This window comes from Zalophus californianus, chromosome 15 (assembly GCF_009762305.2).
Source record: "Zalophus californianus isolate mZalCal1 chromosome 15, mZalCal1.pri.v2, whole genome shotgun sequence".
In the NCBI taxonomy this organism is placed as follows: Eukaryota; Metazoa; Chordata; class Mammalia; order Carnivora; family Otariidae; genus Zalophus; species Zalophus californianus.
Window position 1 is genome coordinate 74,342,933 of NC_045609.1, and position 19,344 is coordinate 74,362,276.

The 19,344-nt window shown below is 41.4% G+C and overlaps 1 protein-coding gene across 1 annotated transcript in view; it reads left to right on the plus strand.

Moving 5' to 3' along the window:
• PNLIPRP3 (pancreatic lipase related protein 3) overlaps positions 1-1,061 on the plus strand; it is a 33,502-nt gene extending 32,441 nt beyond the window's left edge. The window contains exons 11-12 of the mRNA XM_027596818.2: positions 548-715; positions 998-1,061. Coding sequence (XP_027452619.1) covers positions 548-715; positions 998-1,061 — 232 coding nt within the window. The remainder of the gene's footprint in view (positions 1-547; positions 716-997) is intronic.
• The last annotated feature ends 18,283 nt before the right edge of the window (positions 1,062-19,344 follow it).

A 19,344-nucleotide genomic window follows, 5' to 3' on the forward strand; every position in this document is an offset into this window, starting at 1 on the left:
CCCCAAGATAATCCACTTCTCTGCTCTGTGGCCATGCTCACCAAAACAACTTCTGATGACTAGTTTGGTTACGTGATTCTTTTCATGCAAGTGAAGAAGTTACCAGGGAGAGAGTTGGAGGACATTTTGGTTAATAAAAAGAAAGCATTTCCCCCTTGGGAACAGAGAGATCAGTTTTCTGTGAATTTAGCTCCTCGTTGACAGTGTGATCATTTCCTGGTGTCAATAAAAATCTGGTGTTCTGAGACTAGAAAGCCAAGACCAGACCTTTCATTATGGAGATCCCATCAAGATAATGCCTCTCTAGGCATTCCCCAACATCTACTAGTCAAGTAGGGAATGGGAACATTTTACCTCACCCTTCCTTTCAAGCTTCAGAACCCTGCTATTCCACGATGCTGATCGACGTGAACGAAAACAATAAATCTCCTGCAAGCAAATGCCAGCAGACGCGACTTCCTCTTTCATGATACAACACAGATGTGGCTTCACTTCAGCATCGAGAATACCCAGTGTGAGCTTATGAGTCTTCTTTTTCTGTTTACAGTGGGACACTTAAGCCAGGCATGACTTATACAAAATTAATTGATGCAGACGTTAATGTTGGAAATGTTACAAATATTGAGTTCATTTGGAAGGAATATTTGTTGGGGCATTCTCAGAATAAGTTGGGAGCAGAAATGGTGACAGATATATCTGGAAAACATGGATATGAGTAAGTATTACCTTTTCCCTTGTATTTTAAACTCTGTATTAAACAGTTTAAATTTTTAATGGTATTTAAAACCTACATATAATTTGAAATTTGCAACTTATATAAAAATTTGTACATCTTGAAATTTTATAATTAAAGAAAAGGAAACTTATTTAAAAAATGAACATTATATTTGCAAAAGTGTTTACAAAATAATAATTACTCATTACATTAGATCTACCATGTCTCTTTTTCCCCCTCGAATCATTTTAATAGCCTTTTTTTCCCCTTAAAATTTTTCAGATCTACCTTCTGTAGCCAGGACATAATGGGACCCAATATTGCCCAGATCCTGGAACCATGCTAATTTCAGATACAGTTTTGATGGATTTATTTAATGAAAGAAAGAATCTTCTTCTCATTGGTATCTGAACCAAACTTGGCCTTCGTGAATGAGAGGAGGTGATGCCAAAGTGTGGTGGTATAAATTGCGCAAAAGTGAGACTCTGGTTGAGTACTTGAAGCACATTTTGAGTATTTCCAGGTAGAATAAGCACAGTTCTAGAATGATATAAAGAATATTTATTATGTTGTTAAATCTTGCTAAGACAAATTATGGCTATAGTTCATGATCTGTAGATGATAACCCTGTGGGTTGATATGTCTATGTATTAATAATGAAAAACCGATGAGAGTACATTAGTAGTTCCAAGGTGTTCCTTGGTCTTCAGGTGTGTGTGAAGTAGAAGAGATTTGGGGGCTTATCTGTGATATGTCCAATAGTAAGCAATAGGCCCTGAGGATCATCAGCCCCTTCTCTCGAAGCCACCTGCCCAGGGAGAGTTACTCCTTCCTCTCTGGAGCTTGAAAGACCCATTGCAAATTTGCATTTAGCCTAAAGGCAGTATTTCATTTGTAAAGCACTTGACTGTCCCTTTGTGTGTGCAATAATAATCCTGCAATATTTAACTGTGTCAATTTTTTTAAAACTTTGCTTCAATTTTTTGTAATTCAGGTGTCCATATCCAGTGTAAATCAAAGATGACTGTTTTTATCTGCTCTGTTTTCTAATGGGTTTAGTGTTTAGCCCCCAGCACTGTACTACAAATGTTATTGAAAAGAAAAAAGGCTCCTGGATGTACTTAAACTTGTGTTGGGGCAGAAAGCAGAGAACCAAGTGGGGTGTCTCTTTCTCATTGTGCAAGTGGGAGATAGAAGACTGATTGGAGCATGATACTCAATGGAAGGAGGAAGGAGATGCGGACACGTTTGGCACAATCTGGCTGATTGTCTACTCTCTGGTGGGCATGTCAGCCCAAGGCCTGGGTCAGCCCGGGAGCAGGGTGGCCATGAGCAGCCCCGTGGGAAGGTCTGAGTCTCTGAGACCTACTAACAGTGTGGCAGCCCAACACTCCTCGGCACCCTGGCAGTGGAGTCAGCCCCATGACTCTGGGGGCAGGACACCTTCCCTGTCCTGACCCTGCAACTGTTCTCTGCTCAGCCTTTCTTTTTTTTTGAAAAGGGCTTGGCCACCAGCAGGGAGAGTTATGGATCAAGTAGCAGCATTAGGCTCTGTGAGTCCTGGCCTGCCTCCTTGCCCGAGAGGCCTCTTGGCTGGCTCTTTCTCAGCTTGGAAAGACAAATGGGAGTCAATTAACTTCTGGCAACCTATTTTAATAAAACACAAACTTTCTGTTCCATAGATCTTACTATCTGTCTTTTTTTTTTCTTGCATTACAAGAATGTTGTGAGGATGAAAAATTGTGCCTGCTCTATCTAGGCAAAGGGATTCTCAACGTTTAGAATGATGACATTGTTTTCTGTGAGTATTGTTCCCTCAGAAAGCACTAAAAAATGGCATCCTTTCTCTCTGAATGCCCTGCATTATGGTAACTTAGTATTTTGAACCAGCAGATGTTGGGGCAAGGACTGATAGGAAATTCTGCTCCTTGAATGGACTGCCATTAATGCTGATGAGTGGCTTCCAATACAGTGAGCCATTGACTTCTGCCACCCCTCATTGCCATTGATTCACCCATACCTTGTCATCATATCACCCCAAATGCTCACCTCCAAACCTGTTTAGTTTTATTGTACTCCTTTCCATTTATACTTAAAATCGTTGAACATAACTACAATATCCATTTTATAAAGATCAACAATAATCATTTTTTTTAAGTAAGCTCCACGCCCAACATGGAGCCCAACGCAAAGCCTGAACTCACAACCCTGCGATCAGGATCTGAGCTGAGGTCAAGAGTCAGACGCTTCACTGACTGAGCCCCCCAGGTGCCCCAACAATAATCATTTTTAAATAAGCTTCATATTAACTAAAAAAAAAATAGCAGTAATTCTTCCATATCATCTTATATTGAGGTGGTTTTGAAATTTCCGGGATTGCCTGAAAAATGTCTTTTGGCAGTGAGTTTGTTTAAACTGGGAGCCAATGGGGCACCTGGGTGGCTTAGTTGTTAAGCATCTGCCTTCGGCTCAGGTCATGATCCCAGGGTCCTGGGATCGAGCCCCACATCTGGCTCCCTGCTCAGCGGGAAGCCTGCTTCTCCCTCTCCCACTCCCCCTGCTTGTGTTCCCTCTCTCACTGTGTCACTCTCTGTCAAATAAATAAAAAAATCTTAAAAAAATAATAAAAATTAAAAAAATAAACTGGGAGCCAAGCAAAATCCCTATAATACCTCTGATTAACTCATCCCTCAGTCTCTTTTCACCTGTAACAGCTCCTCCTTCCCCTTCCTGCACACTAATCATTAAATAAACCAGGTCACTCGTCTTGGGAATTTTCTCACATGCAACTGCTGGAACCCTCTTGGTATCATCTCACACATTTCTCCATCCTGTGTATTTCCTGTAAACCAGTTCTTAGGTTGAGAGATGTGATGAGACTCAGGTTCCTCCATGCTGCGCAGCAGAGACTGAGTACCTAGCAGCTCTCTTGTGCTCGCTCATGCTTTCTCTCTTTCTCTTTCTATTTAAAGAATAGAGTATATATTAGAACCTTACAAAGTTGGAAGGGCTATACTAACAAGAGCTGTGGGTAGAAGAGAATATTGGATGGCTTGGAATCTGGTTGCTAACACAACAGGCTAAGAGGAGAAAGTGCCTGAAGAAGAGTTTGCTGGCAAGAGTTTGTGCTCTGGGAAGAGCAGAGGAGGGGGCAAATGGCCACATGAAGATCCAGTTATGGAAGAGGCATTGAACTCTGTGCTCTGTCTGGGGCTGGAAGAAGCAGACAATAACGGATCCTGCAAAAGTAAGGAAGATTCAGATACCCGGCTGATTTGTGTGACTCTCTCCCCAGTCTCTGCAGATTGGAACAGATAATAGGAATTACCCTGCTTACTAGAGCCCCCAGGTTTTGTTAACTCTGCAACTGTCCAGAATAAGCCCAGGGCCTCAGGAACAGAAATGTATGCCAAGTTATTGTTTCCCAGCCTCTTAAAACCTCAGCTCATGTTAGATAAACATAAAAATCTCATGTACCTCCTGGGGTCTTTTCTCCTCCACTTGGGAAAAATCAATCTTTTTTCATATACCTTCCGACTAAAAAGATTGTAAATCTTTACTTTCTCAAGATCGTGTAATAAAAATGATAGGTGTGCTTTGTTTGTGTGATGCTTTTCTTCCCCCCCAAATACATACTTATATCACCAGATGGACTTCTTTATTTTACACATGCGTCTCTAAAAGTTCTGCTGAAAATGATTTAAGTCTTAGGAGAGTGGAGTTTCTACTAGATTTCATGCCAATATGAGAGGCTGAATGTCTGTCGACTGAGCCAAAGACTTGGGGCCAAAGACTTGGGGCCAATGTTTTCTTCCTTGGGCAGCCTATTTTCTATATTTGCATTTTATAAACATTTAGCCTTGCCCTGGTCACATATTTTTCCTCTCTTTTCATAGGATTTGCTTTCATTCATTCATTGAACACACATTTACTGAGTTATCCTCCTGTTTTCCTCCTGTGCGGGGCATTGTGTGAAGTAATGAGGTTTTATGCAAAACACAAGATAGCCCGTTCTAGTGCTCTGCGCAGCACCGAGCAGGACACGGGAAAGGAAATCCTTGCTTAGAATCTATCACGGAAAACACTGGGATCAAAGCAGGCACAGAGAGAGAGAAGCAAAGAAAACACTGCTCTTCTCACCTTCTTGGCCCTCTGCTCACTGATCTCGTGTGGAAGCCGTAACAATAGACAGAAATCAGTCAGCTTTCATTTCTGAGTCCTGTGGTCACCACATCCGTTGTTACAAATGATTCCATTTTGGAATTCGGTGTGCTTTATGTTTGCAGTTGCTAAGATCCCGGAGAACTAGAACTGGAATTTCACTCAACCACACACACATCTGTCCATCAAGGATCTGTTGACTGTGTGCTGTGGCCAGAAAAGCAGTTATTTCCTTGAGGGTCCCAGGCAGAGGGAGCCAGAGGCTGTGCCCAGTAGATTTAGGATGACACCACCCAGAGCGTGATTAACACAGTCACCTCAGGCTCATCTCTGATGCACTTCAGCGGCCCTGAGTCAATGGCAGAAGGATGCCCATTGATCATGAAAACAGATGGAATTACCAAGCTTCAGTCCATCATTTCTCAACAACCACAAGAAACCTCACACTTAAAAGAATTCAAGATTAGAAATGTGTGAGTGTGTGGCGGAAGAGAATGCCACTTGAACTCAACTCATCGCTCAAAGAGCAGTAGGCTATGCTTCTGTACACCGTTCAGGGAGGTAAGACTCTCAAGCTCTTTGTTTAAGGAAGAGCTCCATCCAAACCATTATTCCACATGCAAGTGTAAGAAAAGGGAAGCTTAGTGACTCCCTTCTGGCTTAAAAATGAAAAGACATGCGTATTTATAGCTTCTGGAGAACAGAAAGGAATTTCAATTTTATTTCCATGACAAAATATAGTTAAGTCAACCAATGAGAATTAGACCTTTTTCAGGACGATGGTTGCTTTCACAGGATACAGCATCATTACCTAACGTCGTTTTACTAACAATGTTTTTCTTATGCACAGAGCCATTTGCTTCTTCTCTGAAGCTGAAGGGAAGATGCAACATTATCTCAGTCTTATTGACAGAGGTTTCTCTCACCAACACTGACAAAGGTCCATGGATTTTCAAGACCAGAAACTGGTTATCACAGAGGGAAGGAGACAGGCCCGCGGAGTCCAAAACACATAGCGTGGAAAAAGCAAAATGCAGAAAACAAAAGGAATATGGGACACATTATTTCGTACCAACAGTGCAGGATGAAGTTTTCTGAAATCTCAGAAACAGGTTTATTCCGTTTTGAACTTCCACAGTATTTTAAAATTTAGCATAGAGAATAGAGCAGGACTTGAATCTCAGGTCTCATCCTGATCACAGATTCAGTTAATGACTTGGACTAGGGCAAGTCATTTCTCCTCCTCAGGCCTCAGTGTGTCCACCTGTAAAACGAAGATAACATTTATGATTTCTGAGATCGCTTTCTCATTCTGAAACCCTTTGGTTAATTAGGTGATGGCACGTATACACAAATGAGTGAATAGATGGGTGAATCAATCAACAAAAAAATAAAATTTGGATTTTCTTGTGTGGTCATAATTCTCCCCAACCATATAAAGCCCTAATTAGGTATTTATACGTTTTTATGATGTATACTGATTGTACACAATAAATTCGTGTTTTCCTGAAGTTTGATTTGTCTTTTTATTGTGGAAAGGTGCACTTGCTTGGTTTAATATATTTGTTAGAGTGTCCTCTAGTGGAAGAGCGAGCATATTACGTCATCCTGTGCCCGTTTAATGATCAACAAACCACAGCATTATACGCATTTTTAGTGAATCTAACCTCTACCTATGTGCAGTGAAACTTTTAACTCTCAAGGTCTAAATATCTTACTCTGGTTAAAATTCTGGTTTGGAACCAATCTTGAAATTTAAGGATAACAGCATGTGAAAATATGCTGTTGATAGAATATTGTTAAAAACAAAACAAACAAAAAAACGATTGTTGCTCTTGGAGTATTAACAGTGTATACTGGACTCTATAAAACATGGAGCACATTTCACTGTGCTCACCAAATGCATGACTTGAGATCAGTAAAGACAGAGAAGCTTGAGGACCTGTACTCTGCCAGTGTACTGGGAATTGTCCCTAACACATGTTTTGGGTGGGACAAGGGGCATGTGAGCACTAAGTATATATAAGTATATATATACTTATATGTATATAAGTATAATAGAGACCCTCGGACTTCACAGAATGTCCAGGGCGTGGGAGCAGAAAGGGCACACGTTGTGGATGTTCTTCAGCATCTGTCATAAGGTTCTATAAGAACTTAAAGATCTTACCCACTAGCCTCTGTTTCGATGTAATTGCTGCTGGTGTAGTAATCAATAAAGATATTTCTATCCAGAGACTGAACTTTACCCTTGATTGAACAGCAACCATCCAAGTGCGAGTAGAGCATTTAAGCTTTGTCGACAAACCAATTTAACACAATTAACTGGTAGGCTTTGTTTTCTTAAAAAGTGACAAGAGTGTTTTAGTCAAGCGGCCAAGTTTATCTTTTAACAGAATTTCACCAGCTATTGATTTCAATTTAATACTGTATCGAAACACCAATTCATCTGAAATATCACATTACTCATGTGTATAAACAGTGTTGTGGAGTAAAGAAAAAGCTAGAAAAGGGTACAGCAACTTGAATGTCATGGGGTTAAATAAATTAATAGTTTACCAGGCAACATAATTTTCTATAACTATTCTTTGTATTAAATTTAAATTTAGGTCACCCCTCATAGCAAAAGGACAATAGGTCGCTACATGGCAGCTGATTTAAAGTTAGGTGTATTTCCATTTTTATGTGACTACAGAAAAAAATCTATGACTAATGGATCTTTGGGGTGCTGATACTTTGCATTGAATCGAGCAAAACCCTGCCATTTCTTTGTAGCTCCTGTCATCTGAGTAACTCCTGTTTGCAGAGCTATATCCTTAATTCTGACACACGCCCTCTCCTTCGGTTGTTCACTCCATGGACAACAGGCTTGGCTCCCCCGTTGCTGGGGCGATTTAGAGGGAAGATAAATGGGGCCAGTGGGTGAATTCCAGATTGGCAAAGAGGGCAAACACTAGATATCAATGCTAAATGTATATGATATAACCTAGGTGCCAGATAGGAAGGAAGCTCCTAGGACATGGCTGCCACATTTTGCTTTCATTTGAACTTTTTATTGAAGTATAACAATGTATCCAAGTAAGTGCATAAATTGTAAAGGTGCAGCTCAATGTATTTTTTCAGAGTAAACACACCCACATAAATTCTTTCAAAAAGAATGCTAATGGCATCATACAAGTCTCCTTTCTACCTTTCCCAATCATGACTCACCCAAAGTAACCACTATTCTGATTTCTATTACCATACTTTGGTTTTGTTTGTTGTTTAAACTGGACACAAATACAGTATTTATTCATTCTTGGCTTGTCCGATATTATGTCTCTAGAATTGTTGCAAATAATACTAGTTTGATCTTTTTCAGTGTTGTGTAGAACACTTGTGTGACAATTTATTTATCCATTCTATAGTTGATGGACACTTAAGTTGCTTCTGGTGTGAGGCTATTACAAATAATGCTTCTATGAATCTTTTTGTATGTACAAATATTTCTGAACATATATTTTGTATGCATTTATTTTGAGTGTAAACCTAGGATTGGAATTGCAGATTTATAGAGTAGGGACAACTTTAATGGATGCTGATTTCCAAGGTACTGATTTCATTTCCTTTGGGTATCTATCCAGAAGAGGGTTTGCTTGATTATATGGTAGTTCTATTTTTAGATTTTTGAGGAACCTCCAATGGCTGTCCCAATTTACATTCCCACTAACAGTGCACCTGGCTTTTCTTTCCTCCACATCTTCACTAGCACTTGGTATCTCTTCTCTCTTTGATAATAGCCAAACAGGTGTGAGGAATCTCATTATGGTTTTGTTTTGTATTTCCATGAAGATGAATGATGTTAAGCACCATTGTCATCTACCTAGTGGCTATTTGTAAGCCATCTTTGGAAAATGTCTATTCAGGTCCTTTGCCCATCTTTCAATCAAACTATTTGGAGTTTTTTGGGGGTGGGGCAGGTTGTTTTGTTTTGGTTTGGTTTTGCTATTGAGTTGTATGTACATATTTTGTCTATTAACCCCTAATCAGAAATAGGATTTGCAAGTATCTTCTCCCAATCTATAGGTTGCCTTTTCATTTTGTTGATGGCTTCCTTTGCTATGCCAAAGCTTTTTAGTTTGACGTAGTTCCATTTGCTCATTTTTTCTTTTCTTGCCTGAGCTTTTTGTGTCATATCCAAAAACTCATCATCGAGATCAAAGCCAAGAACTTACTGCCTATACTTTCTTATAGGAGTTTTACAGTTTCAGGTCTTTAAGTCTTCAACCGATTTTGAGTTGGTTTGCATATGGTATAAGAGTCCAACTTCATTCTTTTGCGTGTGGATGTCCAGTTTTCCCAGCACCATTTACTGAAAAGACTGTCCTTGCCCCACACTATATCTTGGCACCCTTGTCAAAATTAGTTGATCATTTATGCTTGGGCTTATTTCTGGGCTCTCTCGTCTGTTCCATTGGTCTATATGTCTGTTTTTATGCCAGTACCACACTCTTTTGATTATTATGTCTTATAATATAATTTGAGATCAGGAAGTGTGATGTATCTAACTCTGTTCTTCTTTCTTTTTAAAATTGCTTTGTCTATTTAGGGTCTTTTATGACTTTATCAGTTTTGAAAAATTCTCAACCGGTACCTTTTGTAACGTTGCTTTTTCCTCATTCTTTCTTTCCTCTCTTCTGGGAAATTACAAACACATGTATTAAATCTTGTCTTTGTGTACTGTAGTTGTTTATGGCCTTTTCCATATTTACCAGGTTTTTTCTCTGTCCTTTAATCTGGATACTTTTTACTGTCCTTTCTTCCACTATACTAATTTTCTCTTCTACTGTTTCTGATATGCTGGTAAACCCACCCATTGGACTCAATTTTATTTTATTTTATTTATTTATTTATTTATTTATTTGACAGAGAGAGACACAGTGAGAGAGGGAATACAAGCAGTGGGAGTGGGAGAGGGAGAGTCAGGCTTCCCGCCAAGCAGGGAGCCCAGTGTGGGGCTCGATCCCAGGACCTGGAATCATGACCTGAGCCAAAGGCAGACGCTTAACGACTGAGCCACCCAGGCGCCCCTGGACTCAATTTTAATTCTTTCATTTTTTGTTCTATATATTTCTACGTGATTCCTCTTTATAAATTCCAGTTTTCAGGTGAAATACTCCATCTCTTTATCTACTCTCTCAGAAGTTTTAATCATAATTACTATTAAAGTCTCATCTAATCACCCAATGTACTCAAAATATGTTGTTATATGACTAACTAAAATTAGCCTGTTTTAGGCAAACTTCTCTTTTAAACTGAATCTGAAAACAGTTTTGTCTGAAATTTGTATAAACCTGCATGATTGGAGACATAATTGTGGTATCTATATAAATAAAAAAAAGAGGGGCGCCTGGGTGGCTCAGATGGTTAAGCGTTTGCCTTCAGCTTGGGTCATGATCCCAGGGTCCTGGGATGGAGCCCCGCATCAAAGCCTGCTTCTCCCTCTCCCTCTACTGTTACCCATGCTTGTGCTCTCTTGCTCTCTCTGTCAAGAAAGAAAGAAAGAAAGAGAGAGAGAGAGAGAAAGAAAGAAAGAAAGAAAGAAAGAAAGAAAGAAAGAAACAATTGGCTCATATCTAGTCTAGAATCTTTAAATGTAATATTGAAAATAAAATAGCAATCACATTTTTTCAGTATTTATTATACTCAGGCTTGGCAATATGGTCATATAAGAAGTAAATTCCCGGGGTATATGTTAAGTGGGAGATATTGATCAGATCATTGCATAAGGAAAACTATTAGTCCTAATTAGTCAAAGTAAAATAAATCATGTTAGGGAATTTACAGAAGATTAAACAGGTTGACATTACCCTGTACAGAAACAATCTAAATCAGGAAGAGATCAGCAGAATAATAATAAAAACTAAAATCCACTGGGCACACATTGTATGCCAACTATAATTCCAAGGGCTTTGAACATTTTCTGATTTAATTTCCAGGACAACCCTATGAGACAGGTACTTATGTGGATGAGGGATATAGGCACAGAGAGGTTAAGTAAGTGGCCAAAGATCACACAGCCAGTCAATGGCAGAGAAGAATCAGGTTCAGGAAGTCTGGCTCAAAGTCAGTCAGCAGTACTACAAACAGGTGAATGCTTTACACGTTTTGGACCATAGGAGTGACAGGAACCAAAAAGACATTTGGAATTTAATGAAATAAGAGCATACAATCCTACTGAACCCTGAAATGAGGGTTCATCATTTCTAGTTGCCCTGGCAATGAACCATTTTGATGACTATGAAGACAAAACATTTTGCAAATTACTTAATTACTTAATAGTAGAAGCAGCAGAGAAACGGGGGAGTAGATAGTTCCACTAGAGGGGAAGATGTGTGGAGGCATTTGGGGAAGACTGTGCCGTGGACATGGCATGGCAGCTTATAGGGAAGAATCTGGGTTCCAAAAAATGAAGCCAAAATAAACTGTTATGCTCCAAAGCACACAGACATATCTGTTGTTTCTCTCACTGATTTGATCAACAAAGAGCCAGTAAATCAAAAAGTAAATCTGGGGCACCTGGATGGCTCAGTTGGTTAAGTGTCTGACTTCTGATTTTGGCTCAGGTCATGATTTCAGGGTTGTGAGATCCAGCCCCTCCAGTCTGGGTGTGGAGCCTGCTTGAGATTCTCTCTCTCCCTCTGCCCCTCCCCCTCCCCCACTTGCATGTGCTCTCTCTCTCTCTCTCTCTTAAAAAAGAAAAAGAAAAAAAGAAAGTAAAAATCTACAGTGTCTCATTTTTTTCTACGTGTCATCATTGCTAGAAGGGATGACTGTAAAACTCATCCTCCAGGTGGCCTGTGCAAACTGAGTGGAGATTGGAGCCATGAGCACCGCGGCTTTGAGGACTCTCCCACATGGGGCTGCGTGCCCTTGCTGCCAAAGGCCAATCTTTGCTGAAAAATAGCTTATTCATTATATACATATTTTGCCTAAAGAAATGCCTTTTATATTTCAGTTGAGAGGTTAACATTTCTAAAACATTATTAATAAAAAAACTGACATATAAATGGAAAAATCAATCATTTATCTTGTCTTTCCTATATGAACTGTAACTCAGGGTAATTACGTAGTTACTAAAGAGGCAAGTAATAGAAACAAAGAATTAAAGATTTCTTTATAGAAATAGCCCAGGCGAAATATGAAAAAGGAATGATATAATTAGAGTACTATTGTTTTCAAACCCTAATGAATTAAAGGATATATGCAGTGATTTTCAATGACTGCCAACCTCCCCAAAAGAGAGACAACCGGATATCTAGACATCAAAGTCTAGAAATACACTACTTCGCCTCGCGTTGTTGTATAAAATCCTCGAGCAGCAGATTTGACAAACAGCTTCCTAGGCATCCTGCTGGGAAGAAGTCAGACTTCAGTTCCCCCTAGCAGATTTTTATCATTATTTCCCAAACTTGTGTGCATCTGAGTCATCAGGGGATTTTTTTTTTTTTTTTAAATACCAAACCCTGAGAATATGGTCTCATAGTCCTCAATTAAGAATTGATTTTTATAAAGTTCCATGGGTATTTCAGGTGTTCAGACAAGTATGAGAACCCCTGATTTGTGTCACTGATTGTCCCTAAAACCTCACCTACTATCTGGCATGGAGCAGGTTGTAGGCACGTGGAGCCTTGGGATTTTGGGAGAATCCATCAAAAGGCTAACATCCTCAATCCCTCCTTCAGCTCATTGCTGGCACCTTAAACTCTACCATCAGCATCTAAAGCGTTTAGTTTTCTGCTGTCAGAATAATGAAGTAAAGATGGGAATGGAAATACGTGGCCGATGTGGTGTCATTTTTCACTCCCAGCCCACTACCACAGGACTAATTGATCACCAGCCCCTTTTCCACTGAGATCAGATGTGACCTCAAATCCTTCTCACCCCAGTGCTCCAGGCAGTCACTACCACTTAATTATTGTTGACACACAAATCAAAAACGATTTGTCATCCTCAGCTCCAGGTGTGACTGTTAGCCCTCAAGCACTCTAAGGAGATGGAAAAATAGAATTCGCCTGCATCTACTTCTTAACATGAGTGTGGATCTAAGAGTAGAGACAATGAAGTGGGAGAAATCATGAACACTTCTTGTGGCCGGGGCTCGTAGGGGTGGACGTGCTCACTTCCTCAGTGAGTATCTACGGAACTGACCGTCCCCAGGTCCCAGGCTGGCCAGCAGGGGTTGAAAGGAGGAAATCCGGACGTGTGGTCTTAACTGCGTGGAGCTTGCTGTCCCACATTTCTCAGAGGGCGTCCTGTCGGGGGGTGGGGGGGCATGTGGTTTGGCGGTTTCAGAGGAATAGAGTTGAAACAATTTTGTTTACATAATCCGACAAATAGGACATGGAACATTGGCTATTATTTCCACACAATCTTGCTTTCTTCCTAACAACGGCAGTGTGCGCTGTGAGGGTAGGACCTGTCCCTGGGCATCGGCAAGCATCGTGCTTGCACGGGCATTCTTCTCAGATTCTCACACCCTCTGTGGGTCTACTCTTCAGCCGAGCTTGTTACTTTGCCTAATTTGTTGTCCCTTCTGTGTTTGTTATGACACCAATTTCACTAAAAAGGATCGACGGCTCAAAAGATGTTCATTGAGATGGAAAATCAGAGATGACAACAGGAGCAAATAACATAGCACAGAATAATACAATAAACGTAAAACCAGCTCTGGGTCAAATGACTAGAAGGATGAGCGGAACAAATTGAACAGCAAGACTTTCTCCATTTTCCTTTGGGTGCCTAATACACAAATATTTCTGCAAAAGTGGCATAGATTTTTGACATTCTCATGGCTTTTTTTTAGCAAAATATAGTGACTTCTTTCTTAAGAGTATTCTTTAGGGGCGCCTGGGTGGCTCAGTCATTAAGCGTCTGCCTTCAGCTTGGGTCATGGTCCCAGGGTCCTGGAATCAAGCCCCGCATCGGGCTCCCTGCTCGGCGGGAAGCCTGTTTCTTCCTCTCCACTCCCCCTGCTTGTGTTCCCTCTCTTCGCTGTCTCTCTCTCTGTCAAATAAATAAATAAAATCTTTAAAAAAAGAGAGAGAGAGTATTCTGTAAAGCAAACAGAATATATTACTTTCCAGTATGAGGTTTGTTAATAGGGGATGAGCTCAAGAGCAGGTAGCTGGCATTCAATGCTGCATTCGTTGGAGCAAACACAGGATCAAGTTACAGCTTCACAGAGGAGCTTATAAAACCAGTCTCGAGGACAGTGACAAATATTTTTGAGAAAACACAGAATAAGCTATTGGTGAAATTCCTTTATTGGATGAAATTTTTGGATGTGCATAGTATTGTAAAGGAGAAAAAATATCTTTTACCCTTACCCTTTAAGTTCTCAACTGGCACCCCTGTACTGAAAGACAGACTAATAAGAGAAAAGTGTACAGATTTATTTAATTTAAGGTTTATGTGACACCAGAGTCTTTGTAAGGAAATGAAGACCTGAAGAAAGAGTTAAGCCTGAGTGTTTTGTGTTGGGCTTGATGAAGAGGTGGAAGCTGTGGAAAGATACATAAGGGCAGAGTGTGAACTAACTAATAGACTGGGGAAATTTAGCAAGGCTGTCCATTCAGATTCCTCTCTGTGTCCCTTTGTCTTCAGGAATAAAGATGTCCCTCCCTTCCAGAACTCTCACATGAAGTCCTTCTTACCTGCTTTCAGGGAAGATCAGAAAGTCCTTCCTGCACCTGCCAGTTCCCAGATTCCTTCAACTTAACATGTTCAGTATAGCCCAAGATGCCACATTCTGGGGGGAGCATGTCCCGAGCCCTCCCGTGGGATTTGCTATCACTCATGTGCAGCGCTGGCTGCTAACTGTATAAAACCATCACTACGGAAGTGTGTGAGGGAAGCATGTGATGACCGCTCATCCTGCGTGGCTGAAAGGAGGAAGGACTTCCATCCAGCTAGATGACTGGTTCACAAGCTGTCAGATAAGCTGGAAAAGGTGTGCGGGGACCACGACAGACGGAGGCTGAGACCACACCGACGACAAACGCGGCCTGGGATGCCAGGTAATGCCTGGCCGAATTTGCAAAGAACAGTTGGTCAGCTTTCAAGTGCTGTCTGCTCCTGACACGGTGCTGGAAAAGTGGTGGCATGTTGACTGTGACAGTCTCGAGGCCATGGGATAATACACCGAGCACGCCATGTGAACTGAGCTTAAGTTCAGAGGAGAAGGGTGTTCCCGTGAAGGAGACAAAAGCCTCTTCAATACCCCTGATGTCATCTGTTTCATGGCTTCAAGGGAGGTACCTCAGCAATATAGTCCTTTTCTGCAATAGCCTGAACCTCTCACTTCTTGGATAAAATACAAATTATAATGCTGACAATCAAATTTTAGAATTTTTGAGAGCCAGCTGCTCAAGTGAAAAACTGCTTGCTCTCCAAGATTTTATTCTTTCCTGTCACTTGCTAATCCCCCCACGCCCTGTGCCCTGCCATCTCCTGCCATCAAATAGACAGTTTTTAAGAATAAAGAAGAAACTTCTTTAACAGCCTCTCCTCAACACTATTAAGAATTGCTGGATTCCCGAGTATTCTTCATTCTCTCTGTAAAACATCCCAAGTGATGTCTACAGCAGAGTGACCCAATATGGCCCTGTAGTTCTGTGTGATCCCAAAGATATCTGCCGATTGTATTTGTTAATAGACGTAAGCACTTGAATTAAACATTATGCCAAAATCATTATAAATTATTATAACCTATCATTTTAACTGCTGATATAAAAGTACACACCAGAATCTCTCAACATCCAGGCCACCCTCCAGCCCAACTATCTCAGCATCCCTGGGGGTGGGCTCCAGATATCAACACTTTCTTGACGGATCCCCAAGTGATTCCAACATTCAGCCAAGGCTGGGAAAAAAATAGAATGATCACAAAGTTATCTTAGGGAGGGAACAAAAGAAATAGTTTGGCACAAATTATTACCGAGTTTAGATTTCTTTAACCTCTTCTTCCTCCTCCCCCTCCTCCCCCTCCTCCTCCCTCTCCTCCTCCTCCCTCTCCTCCCCCTCCTCCCCTTCCTCCTTCCCCTCCTCCCCCTCCCCCTCCTCCTCCCCCTCCTCCCCCTCCCCCTCCCCTTCCCCTCCTCCCCCTCCCCCTCCTCCTTCCCCTCCTCCCCCTCCCCCTCCTCCTCCCCCTCCCCCTCCTCCTCCCCCTCCTCCCCCTCCTCCCCCTCCTTCTTCTCCTCCTCCTCCTCCCCCTCCCCTTCCTCCTTCTCCTTCTTCTTCTTCATGGCTCACAACAAACAAGTTACCTTTGCTGGATCTGAAGAATTTTCCTTCTTTCCTTTCTGATCCTTTTTACTACCTAGTGGCATTTAGGAGTCTTGCAATCACCATTTTCGGGTGCTAAGATGTACCCAGCTTCACCTAACTGCAGCTGATGTTGAGATCGGCCTGTCCCCCACCCCAGCCCTAGGGAGTCCTGAGCGTGCCAGGACATTAGACACCTTCATGGTCAGCCGAACAGTCAGAGGATAAGGGGAAAGGGGTCCGAGGGGGAAAATAGCATGGGTTGCGTGTGGGAGAGGGGCAGGACAGGTGCTGGGCTAGAGGAACATCCAGGGCAGGATTTTGTGCCCAGAATAATTACTGTATGGAAGCCCGCTGCCCGCCAACGTCACCCTGTGAGGCACTGGCACCGGAGGCCCGGGGTGCTGCCAGGCCTACGGGAGCTAGGACGCGATGCTCCTGCTGGAAGCACGTGGAGGTCACTGGAGAGCTGAGAGGTAGCCAGCCCTGGGCGTCTGCAGGGCCTTGGGAGAATTCGACTGCTCGGCTGAGCACATTGTGGGAACGTCCTCACCCCACCACCGTGCTGGCCACAGGAGAAAACATGGGAAGAGTTGTTGGTTTTTCTGCACCACGTTGTTTGTCAGACTTTTAAACTCGTGCTCATGTATTCATTCAACAAATATTTGCTTGAGGCAGGGGCCTGCATGATGTGTTTGAAGAACAGCAAAAGGTCCAGCGTGGTCAGAGCCAGAGCAGAAGCAGAAAGTGAGAGGAAAGTCAGGGAGCAAAGAGACCTGCCTTATAAGGCACAGTAAGGACCTGGGGATTCATTCCAAGGACGTTGAGAAAACAGTGGAAGATTCTGAGCATCTCCCATAAGTTAGTTCCCTAATAGAACAACTTTACCCTTCACGTTTGCAGAGCTGTTGGCTAAAGATGTCCCAAGTTTGGTGAATAGGCTTGCCATTAACTGACGTGAGCTTTGTAATCTTGTGTGGGTTTTTTTTTTCTTTTGCCTTAAAATTCCTATTGGGTGTTTTATTTCTTCTTCTTCTGAAGAATGACTTCATGTAACTCCTTTCCTTTCCTAAATGCTTTGTTTCTGAGTCATGTTTTCCCCACGTAACCCACAGGCCTTAGCAGGATCCCTGCGCTCAGAAAGGGGAACTGCCTGCCCCCTGTTGGCAGCTGCGACTGGTGGGGACCTGAGCCGGGCAAGGGTGACACGGTCGGGCTAGCCAGAGATGTGATATGCTGCCAGAGGACAGGTTTTGGTGCAAGTCCAAGCAGCCCACCCGTGGCGTTCGAGGGCCTCTCTGTGCTGGCAGAGAGGCAGCTTCAGTTTCACAGAAATGGTCTCCAGGGATGCAGGCAGCCAGGGTAAATCTGCACTGGGATTTAGGGTTTCGCCTGACCCCAGGCTGCGGGGGAATCACACTTTCCTTAGACATGATAAATAACAACAGTCATATTTGAGTGCTGTACCAAATCATGAACTTCAGGTAAGTTAGGGACAGCAAATGGAAAGGAATTTTTTTTCTAATATAGAATAGCTCCTTGCAAGATACGAGGGTTATGTACAAATATTATTTCTTCAGAAATATTTGTAACTATTGCCCAAAACATTAAGGATGTTTGTAGCCCAGTAGGAGATTTTTTTTTTTACTTGAACTTTTAATGGACTTTAAGGGGAAATCAGTGAATAATGAAATACTGAAATACTCTAAAGTACTTTTCTACTGGGAAATGAATGGCACTCTAGAGGCCTGAATAAATCATTACAGCTAATAAAATTTCCTGATATTGCCTCTAGTGGATTTGCGCCAGGAATATTGAATTTGTACAGATTTATACTGTCAAATAAGGTCAGTCTATATAAAAGAATGCTGTTTAGCCAGCATTTGGGCACCATAAATTTAGACTATTCATTATGTAACCACATCTGCGGTGAGTGCCCTTTGTAGCTTTCCGATGAGATTGGAGAGTAGAAAGCTTATATTGCTAGTAATGCTTGTCACTGCCAGTAAGGGAAGGCACTACAGGATTCCTTCCCAGGCGGTGGGACTCAAGACTCTGTCTTCAGTCACTGAGGGCTTTCGTATTTTTTCTTGTCAAAATGATATCTCATTTGAATTTGCATTTTTTATTACCATATTTTATTATTGTATTTTATATGTTTTGCATTTTATAGATAATTTTCATTATATTTTATATATGTTTTTAACTTCTGAATATCCTGTTTGTGTGCTTTGCCTATGTTATCTGTATGGTTTGTCTTTTCCTTATTGATTTGTAAAAACTCTTTGCATAACATATCAGGGGTATTAATGTTTTTGTCTGACACACGTAGTGCAGATTTTTTTCCCCAAGTTGTGTTTTGTATTTTGCCTGTTTTACATACTGTGGGGATGTTTTTAATTTTTATGCATTCTCAGATTTGGTACAAGAGATGAGGTTAGAATTAGCTTTCCCTTTTTTTCTCAAATCACTCACTAATTATCTAAAATTCATCATTTTCTATTGATTTAATGACACCTTTATATTTGATTATATTTCAGTAGATACCTAGATCTAATGCTACATTCTCTACTCTGTTCTATTTGTTTGTTTATTTTAGTTTCTCAGACTTGGCATTTTGACACTTTGGGGCCAGATTATTCTTTATTTGGGGCCAGATTATTGTTGGAGGTGGGAGAAAGAGGGTGTCCTGTGCACTGTGTGCATTGTCCCTGCCCTCTACAGATGACAGTAACATATTGTCCCTCCATTGTAACAATCAAAAATGTCCCCAGACATTTGAGGGGCAAAATTGCCCCAGATAGAGAACACTGTTCTATTTCTAACCCAGTGCTTCATTATTTTATTGACTGGAGCTTTAGAGTGTATTTTAGTCTCAGCTAGGGCAAGTTCACCCCTCCACCTTCTTTTTAGAATTTCTCTGTTTAAACTCCAGAACTTAGAATCACTTAGAGAATTAACAGAAAAATCCTGCTATGAAAATTAAATTGTATATCAGTAAGTTTGTTGTGGAAAAAAAAAATCTGTCAGGACTTTATTGGATGTGATTTTAACTCAGATGTGATATGATGAGAATGGATGTCCTTCATGACATGCTGCCGTCCTCTTCAAAACTTATCTCCACCGAATTGGGTGTTTTATGAACCCTTAGTAGAGTCCTACGG